Genomic DNA, 9,376 nt, shown 5'->3' on the forward strand with positions numbered 1-9,376 from the left:
TTCGTCTACAGGCCACGCGTTGACGCGTTGTAACGCGTATGTGTGGTGTAACGCATATGTGTGGTTAGGCTTTACTGACGTACCTAAAGTCAACAGCTTTGTGCAAACACCTGTAGACTTGATACGGTCCCCCAAGTGCGCACGTGATTCTTTGTTTTTGGTCAGGGGCTGCTGTAATCCTGTGCACTGTTTATGCAGGTGTGAAGCCCTGGCAGAGCTTATCTGGCAGAACTGGCAGCAGATCAAGAGGGTCGAGCACTTGGCATTGCAGGTGCCCATAGGAGGCGGTCAAGCTCCACAAATTGCCGACCGCTTCAAGGCCCTCAATGCCCATATTACCAACCTGCTTTCCTCTCTCGTCACCAGGTGAGAGCAGTGGTACACTTTTCAATGCCTGCACTTGTTTGTGAGGGTGTATGAATGTTGGGATTTTTGAAATTGAATCGAATATCAAATAGCTTTTGAGTGTTGAATAGCCACCTTTACAATTATTGTAAAGTTATGTTCAAATTGTGTCCCTAATTTTTGCACTACAAGCACGTGCTGTATCGGGAAAAAATGAACAGAATCTTTGCATGAGTGGAAATTTAGAGTGTGCGAATGATCATCATATAGCCGGCGAAGTGGTGTTCCCCAAGCAACGTAGATTACTGCGTAAACCCTATGCCTAGTTACGTGGGGTCGGAGGGGGGGGGGTGGTCATGCTTATCGTACTTTACCACCAATTCTGTGTTTATTTGGGTGCAGCTGCCATTCCGAAACAAGCTGAAAAAGATGAGCCATAGACAAGAATGAAATTTCATCTCGTTCGGGTTCACTCATAGTCAAAGTGGCCCTGTGTGACTGAGTCGTGTAACACCAGGGCACGTATGTAATACGGGAATTTTTATTTCAATTTTGCGTGCCCAAAGTTCCAAGGCACAAACAGCCACGCGTGCAAGAGAATGCAAACCACAGTGCACTGGGAGCACAGAGGTCCTTTAGGTTACCGGAAGGAACAAAATCCAAAACTCCGTCTGCAGCAGCTAATAGATAGCAGTTGTAAGCACCCTTCAAATGCTAATCCTGGTGGTTTGTTGAGTGTGGAACGTGTTAAAGGTATGATTGGCTGTGGCCAGCTGCAGGAACACAGCTTTTTGGTGAAAGTTAGGGAAGGCATACTAAAAACAGTGTGTGAATGGTTCAACAGTAATGGGGATGCGTATCCTTTTTTTAACGTGCTGTCTCAGGTCTAGCAGCAGCACCAGTAGGGCTGGGAATAGACCTTTAGAAAAATGTATCTTTTTCCTCGTACTTTCAGCACGTTCATCATTGAGAAGCAGCCTCCTCAGGTTATGAAGACCAACACCAGGTTCACAGCAACGGTGCGCCTTCTGGTTGGGGGCAAGTTAAATGTTCACATGACACCGCCTCAAGTCAAGGTGTCTATCATCAGGTGAGCACTCTTCCTTTTTCCCTGCCTTTTAACTAGGGGTGTGCGAATATTCGAAATTTCGAATATTTTTCGAATAGTGTTTGCTATTCGATTCGATTCGCACTGGAATTTTACTATTCGAACTATTCGAACTTCCCAAAACAAATACAGTCAACGTCCGATTGAAAGTGACCCCTTCAGATTTTCAATATGCTTCACCTCATTACACTCTCGTATTGCGGCAAAGCTGTCTTTCAAGCTCCGTTACGGTCGAACTTAGCCAAGAGACAGTCAACGTCCGATTGGAAGTTGTCCCTAGCTTTTCATTATGCTTCACCTCATCACACCCCCGTATTGCGGCAAAGCTACCTTTCAAGCTCCGTTACGGTCGAACTTGGCCAAGAGACAGTCGTCAGATTGGAAATGGTCCCTAGATTTTCAATACGCTTCACCTCATCACACCCCAGTATTGCGGCAAAGCTGCCTTTCAAGCTCCGCTACGGTCGCATGTGTATTAACTCAAGAAAACGCTGGTTCCAACATGGAGATAAAAGATGTGGCAGAGGTGGGGCTCAATTAATGCTGTTTGGACCTGAAATTGGGCAGGAAGTCCGAAAAATCGAACGCCGAAGCTTTTTAGCATCCAAAATTTCAGATGTTCTTATATATCAACGTCTACGAGGCAGTATTGGAACCCCGACTAAGGGAGCACACCTGTCCGCCACATCAGTTGGGCTTCCACAGAAGCTGAAAGAGGAGGACGAGGCTGAGAAAATGGCATCTTTGCCTATCACGTGTAAGTGTTGTCGGCAACACTTTGGCTGCACCAAATCATGTACCTAAATACAATTTGGCCTCTACATTGCCTCATTCTTGATAAGACAACTATGACACCCCTACCCGCCCAGCGCTTCATTCAACTAGCAAAAAGAAACACTTTCATGTTGCTATCTCATGAGAACATACTTAGGGATTCTCTGCAACTTTTTTCTGTAATTTCACTTCGAAGTATTCGAAAAATGTTTGAGAAATATTCGAAAATTATTCGAAAAGTATTCGATTCGATTCGCACTCAATCTTTATTATTCGAATTCGCTTTGCACCCAAAATTTTTCTATTCGCACAGCTCTACTTTTAACCCTTTGAGGGTTTTCGCTGTACATGTACGGCATCACCTAACCGGCACCAAATTGTTTTTGTTGCACATGTATGACACTACCTGTATGTTTAAGGGGGGACGCGGGTCTTACCCCCGTATTCACGAACCTAACTTAACCTTATCCTTATGACTTAAGTCGCCCTTAACCATAAGTCCGCCCTTAACGCGTTTCAAGAACGAACCTTGTACTTATCGCAGAACTTTCCTCGTACTTATCGCCGTCATAAGTAAGGCTCGGTTAAGGTAGCCTATGACCTACCTTAAGGGGGGACGTGGCTTTCGGTACCAACTTTCTTATTTCTTCATGGATTTTGATGAAAATTGGCACACTTATTTGAAATGTTGTCTTAATGCTACTGTACAAATTTCATGAATATATCTTTACAACTTTTTGATTTACAATATATTTCACCTTCTGCTCTTGTTCCGAGTCTGACTCGCTTAAAAAATGCGATAGGAAACTCGTTCAAAGTGCTATGCATTCTAAGATGTCTGATTGCGGGCGTGACATTCTTAGATTTTTTTATTTGCAACAAATTTTTTTTTAGTTTTTATTTTTCATGAGGTGACTGCGCAACAGGCATCGAGGCTTTGTGCAACTCGTCAAATAGCTAATTATCAAAACGCCATACTGAAAAAGCAAGAATGTCACGCCCTGAACTGTGCTTCAAGGAATATAGAACAAAAACGGAACTGAAATAGACCCAGCGGTCAGTGAGAAATCAGCGGAACAAGCGAAGCAGGAAGCAAGAAAAGTCGTTTTGAGAAAACGGCTTTTAAAGTTGTACCAACGATATTACTTCATCAAAAGGCACTGGGGTCGTAATCTTTTGAGTCCTTCGTAATGTGCACTTTCTTGAGTGCCCTGTCTTTAGTTTGAGGTGCCTTGCTTCTCTAAAACACAAGAAGATTGTGATCTTTAAGGTGTTTTATAAGGTTGGACCTCCTGCACATGTGGCCTTTCATCGGTGTGCCTTTGTTTTCTTTCTTCTTAAAACCTTTTCAGATATACAAAGAACATGTAGCATGAATTTAAACGAAGTTATGAAGTGGTGTAATAGACATGACAAAAAACAAGATACTGTAATTCAAGTAGGTCATGTACTATGATGATTTGCCAGCTTTCTTGTATTCATGCTCTTATTAACATAATTAACAGTCTTGATTGCAATTGATCATTGAATCATTTTTATAGGATACTAAAAGCGGCTCTCATCATGGCAACCTATCACTTCCTCCTAAATAACAGGCAGTTATGGCCAAGACATGGTGGAATAGGAATCCTTAGTTTATTCAAGACGCGAACTGGGCAGATATGAATTCATCTCCCTGTTTCACTCGTCAAGCTAATTTGTAAACCTCGCCTGCGATGCGCTTTATCATTCACCCGGTCGCGGACACGGTTTTCTGCGAGGCTTTTATTTTTTCAGATGATTCATGAGCGCTTACGGCGATACCACGCACGGCTCCAAGCGCGCCTAAATTGCATCAACAGTGCTTTATTTCACCTCTAAGCGCTCGGCCGCATAGTCCGGGAAGTCGGCACGCGATGTGCTGGGTGGCGGCATTCGGTGACGATGCGCAATATGCCTAGGTGCGGCGACGAAAAATAGGCGCGCAGCGTGTTTGGCCTCGCATTGCGGGACGCCGATGCGCGCCCGCTGCGCGACGAGCTTGGCCGTGGGGTCCGCTGCCGATGCGTAAAATGACCATCCGCTGTACCGAGGAAGCCGGCGGGGAAGCGCTTCGTTCCTTGCGAAGAAGCACACTGCCGCGAATCCGCTAACGCGTTGCTCTTGCCCGCAAAGTTCGAGGTTCGTCTCGCGTGCCGACGCCGTGAGCGGCGTTAGGCCTAGTGACGACTCCGAGCAGTAGACGCGCCGGCCGCGGTGCCCGATGTTTCAAAGTACGTAATGCGTGGTCACGAGTACAAGAGTCGTCCTGCGATCATCTTCGTCACGACGTCCGAAGTGCGCATAAGCAGAACCTCCAACCCCGGATCCGACGAGTCAACGCTAGAAGTCGGTCCGAGACGCGCGTTTGCGATGTTCGCTACGAGTGCGGCGCGCCATCGTAATCCCACCGAGCTTCCGCTAGTAGCTCCAAACTAAAACGTAGTTCTTGTTCAAAGTTATCGTCGAGCCCGTGAACACAGAGCGATTGCGAACACGCAACGAAGTAGCGCGACTTTTGACAGCCGTGAGCTCGAGACGCACGAGCTGCAGACGACGATCTCCCGGAGCGAGCAGGACCAATGGCGAGGCGCGCTGGGGCAACATGGCGGACGCGGCCACTCGGAGGGCTCGAAACGACCTTCGAACATTTGCTTTTTGTGCGTTGTTTTTGAAGGGGGAGCCAGCTGCGGCGGGGAATTTGAAGAGGAAGAAATGCGCTTTCGATGAGCCCAAGATATCGGCGCACGGTGGCGTAGTTGCGGAGTTAGATGATTTTTTGAAAATCAGTGTGTTTTTTGCGAGTCCCCAATAATTTTCGCCACCTCGGCAGGCGCAACAATTTTTTATAGCACTTCTACGCGGTTTTTCGGTGAAGATATTTTGGAATCGGATAGAAAAGGGCTACAGAAACTGAAAATGTGATTTCAAAAAATCGATTTTTTTGCCATTTTCGCGATACGAAAGCCGAGTCCCCCTTAAGGCTTCCTTGTAGACACACCACATGGCGGGAACAACTATGTGCAGTTCATTGATTATATGTGGACCGTATAAAAAATATTGAACGGCAAGCGTATGCATACGCGTACCCGCCGCGGCGAATCCTCAGGGGAACCGATGGAGACCTACGATGGGCACGAAATTTCTGTCGCTGCCGCTTCAGGAAAAAGTGCCGTGAAGAAGTTGCTTGCAGTGCTGCCTCTGCAGGAAAGAAAATACCGATGGTGGTGGTGTGGTGGTGGTGGTGGTGGTGGGGTGGTGGTAAACATTGTATTCAAGAAAATCACAAGATAATACACACACGCACAGAGTACGCTGTTTACGAAGTTCGTTCACGTTCAGGCCCGAAAAAAGTCAAAAACCGCAGTACCTCACGGTACTGTTGACGGGATCCGTCAAGACGCCGCGACATGGCCGCGATGCCGCACCTTCGTCGTTGAAGTTCGCTGGGCGTCGTTTAAGAAGGCAAAATACTCTAAACGCTCAACCAATTGCATAAATAAGTGAAGTAAACAAAAGTGAGAGATAACGATAAACGCTGAAGCGAGCACGAAAATACCATCAAGAACAAAGCAAAAACGTACATGAGAAGACGTCGAAATAGCAATCGTGCTCTCGCGGCCCGACGTGTCGACGGGGGTTGAACAAATGTGGCAAGACAAAGAAATGCGGATTCACCAAAAGCGGGCGGTGCCTTAGCAAACATTTTGCTGTTTACGCATAGGTGCTTTTGTGAATACATTATTGGTTTCTTGCAATGAAACTAATTTATTGTTGCTCGAAGTATCATTTTGTAACAAAACTTTACCTACCCTGGCTCCAGGGCACATACTTACATAAGGCGCACTTATGGCAAGATAAGGAGGTTTTTGAAACTCACCTTATCTTTTCTTATACTTTTCTCTTCTTTCGTAGTAGCCTTACCGCGATAAGTTAAGGTCGGTTCGTGAATACGCGGTTAGAATAGTAAAAAATGGACAAAAAATCAGTTTTGAGAAAAATGCATTTTAGGCATGTTTACACCCCTAAGCAGCTGCCCTCAAAATTAATATCGCCGATTCGCCCGGGAAATGGGTTTAAGACTTATTTTTAAGACGCCACGGGAGCCGCAAAATGCATCTCAACAGGCAAAATCGTTCAAACTTCCCGCGCGGCGTCGCGGGCGCAGCAGTGGCTGATTGCCGCCATCTTTGGCTTGTTTTGAAGCTGTTTTCTTTGTGTACATTTGCGGCGTTTCAAAATGCGTCGCTGCAACAGAAACGGCCGTATCGGCGCATTTCCGAAGGGTGGTTGTGAGAATGCTCATTGGCCAGAAGCGCGTGCGCGCGCGAGGCGAGCCCCTTCTTTCTGCTCCCATTGGCTGGCGCAACCAGAGGCGGCCATTTTGTTTTTGTATTTTTGTTTCTGCGCTCACGGCGCTGCCGTGTTGCCGGTGTCGGTGTGCTCGTGTGTGTGTTACAAGTGTCATCTTCCTCTGCTTACGCTCGCGTTCGTGCGGCCCGCGACACAGTACCTTATTTTGTGCTGGGCACATCCGGAGATTCTCGTGTAAAGAAGACGCGCCAAGCGTACGAGGGCGCGATGCCGAACTACTTGTCGCTACCGGAGCGTCGAGTCTGCGAGACCGCCCGGTTCCCCTTGGTCATAGCTGCAGCCATCGGATCATTAGGCAACGCTTCAGTGGCATTCGAAACCGCGTGTCGTTATGGCATACTATGCGGGACTGCCGAGTGCGCGGGAAATACGTCGACGGGAGGAGTGCTTGGAACGAGTGCGCGCAACGAAGCAGCGGAAATTCAAGCCGTTGGATGTTGGTGAACGGCGGCAAGGAAAATGTCACAGAATTTATCCGCGTGGACTTATGCGTGATAAAAACGTTCTTTGGGCTTGTGCTTCGTTCCGAGTTCGGCTCAAGCAGTGACCTTTTTCAAGACAGAGGGTATAGGCTGCTTTCAAAGCCTATGCTTCATTATCATAGGTGCGACTCGCGCGAGAAGCGTTTCTCGTAGAAGGTAGCTGGTGATAGTGGTGCTAAGATAATTAATGTCATTTGAAGTGAAATGCATTAAATTAGGGCCACAAATACTGTCGACAAGGGTGCAACGGTAGTCGCTTCAACCACGACCTGACAGAGCAACACCGAAATTGCAGAGACGCCGTGTTACACTTTGGGAAATTGATTTGTGCTCCACAGCCTTGAGAAGGTTAAAAACTGACATTGGAAGTTGCAAAAGAAGCACTTGTACAGTAGTGACACCAAGCACCAGACTTTCAAAATTACACAAACAGCAGGGGACCCGAGTACAGCCCTGCTGCTGTTGAGCCAAGTGCTATTGCTGGACAATAATACTGATTTTGGTTTAATAAAATAACCCACGTGCCTTTTTAGACTTAATCCTCTGTTTATTTTATTTGCCTGTTGCAAAGCCACATTCATAGACAAATTTTGTATTTCTTTAGCTAGCAAGGAATTGGTACAGGCCTATGAGTTGCTAAAGGTGGAGGTTATCACTCTGGTACTGGGTGCCGTATGTGGCTTTATAGAAGAATTTTGCCAGTACATTGGCAGGTCATGGTCACATATTTGGTATGGCTGTGCTCGTGAAGAAGAAACCTATCAAATGATATAACACAGTTGCTTGGCTGCACTTCCACAAAAGTTACAGTTGTCTGAAACTTCAAATGCGTTTTTCTCAGTTTGATATTTTTGCTCAACGCACTCAGCCTTACGGGGTTTTTTTTCCATGTTGTTGCTGAGTAAAAATCACCAAATTGGTATCATTTTAATCGTATTGAAACGATCTGGGGGGTGATGCTATTTGCATTACTCTAGCACCCATTTTACAATTTTAATTAAAGATACTAGTGAGAGTGAATCAGAAAAAATAACCACCAGTGAGTGTTTCATCTGATTTCTGACCTTCACAGTGCGCTCAAGGGATAAAAATAGCATCACCCCCTACAGCTGATCTGGGCATTGGGCCCATGCACTTACATATTGGTTTTAGTAGGTCGAAATTGCCTAAAAGCCCCGTCAGAAGCAGGCACTACTTATTTTTTTTTCGAACCTCGAGATCTTTTGAACTAGTGCAGCTATTAAAAAACTAATTACAGATTTGAAATCAGCATAAAAAACTGGTCAAGACAGTGATGTTTAGTTCATATTGACTCAAAAATAAAGAAAAAATTTTAGGACCCACGTCCCCCCTTAACTGCTTTTACAACGGTGAGCTCACCAGCACACTCCGATACATAACTAGTAACATGTAAATACGTAACCAGATTCATAATGCCAATACAACACACAGAGAACATAACCACAACGAAACACATAACACATACAATGTACCGCGAATGCAGCGTCGCTGGCATTTGACGCACTGCACGAGTTCGTGGGACCAAGCAACGGAATCGCCCCCACGGTCTCGTGCATGAGACGTCCGTCCGCGAATGCTGCCAAACCCCAAAGAGACCAAGTGCTCATTCTCAAGTGCCACCGTAACCTCGCTTTCTGCTGCTTTCTGCAGATGGCGCTGGCACCGCCGTGCAAACACAGCGCCATTTCTCGCGGCGGCAACTAACTACGCTGACTACAACGTGCGGGAACCATGAGGCGAAAACTACATTACAGGGGGGGTGATAGCACCCCCACGAAGTGGAGTTACTTCTGTGGTCTTTTTGAAGAGAGAGACATCTATATCTTGTATTTATTGAACTCGGAACATCAACACAAATTTTACCGAGGCTGCTTTTCGGGATCATGAAATCGGCCACTGGCCATATCCATCTCTTCAACTAGTACGCAGTTGCCTAGAGGAGAGCAAGCGATTTTTTCAGCTGTTGGTGAAACAAAATTGCAAATTTCCTGCTGTGAATAGTGTTGTAATAGGAAACGTTTTCTGAGTATGTTCAAGAAGCGTTGCAGGCGCCCTTAATGTGACCATTGAAATTGAGCTAAATCTCATAGGGTAGACCATCACAGACACCACCTGAAAAAAAAAAAATTTCTGTGGCAAATTTCTCTATTTAAAAGCCCTCAGGTTGGCAGGTAGGTATAGGTGTAATCTTTTGTAATTTTTTAAGAGAAAATGGGTTTTTTGGCTAAGTGCCATGGCTGGGACAGTAGGTGCG

General features: G+C 46.1%; 1 protein-coding gene across 1 annotated transcript; it reads left to right on the top strand.

The window, feature by feature from the left end:
- Positions 1-4: 4 nt before the first annotated feature.
- LOC119376603 (signal transducer and activator of transcription 5B-like) lies at positions 5-1,439 on the top strand (the record flags this gene model as incomplete). The annotated part of the gene is made up of 2 exons (XM_037646386.2): positions 5-366; positions 1,301-1,439. Coding segments are annotated over 2 exons (501 nt in total), but the record flags the coding sequence as incomplete, so codon positions are not given.
- Positions 1,440-9,376: the final 7,937 nt, after the last annotated feature.

The sequence above is a fragment of the Rhipicephalus sanguineus genome, unplaced genomic scaffold (assembly GCF_013339695.2).
Source record: "Rhipicephalus sanguineus isolate Rsan-2018 unplaced genomic scaffold, BIME_Rsan_1.4 Seq166, whole genome shotgun sequence".
Classification (NCBI taxonomy): Eukaryota; Metazoa; Arthropoda; class Arachnida; order Ixodida; family Ixodidae; genus Rhipicephalus; species Rhipicephalus sanguineus.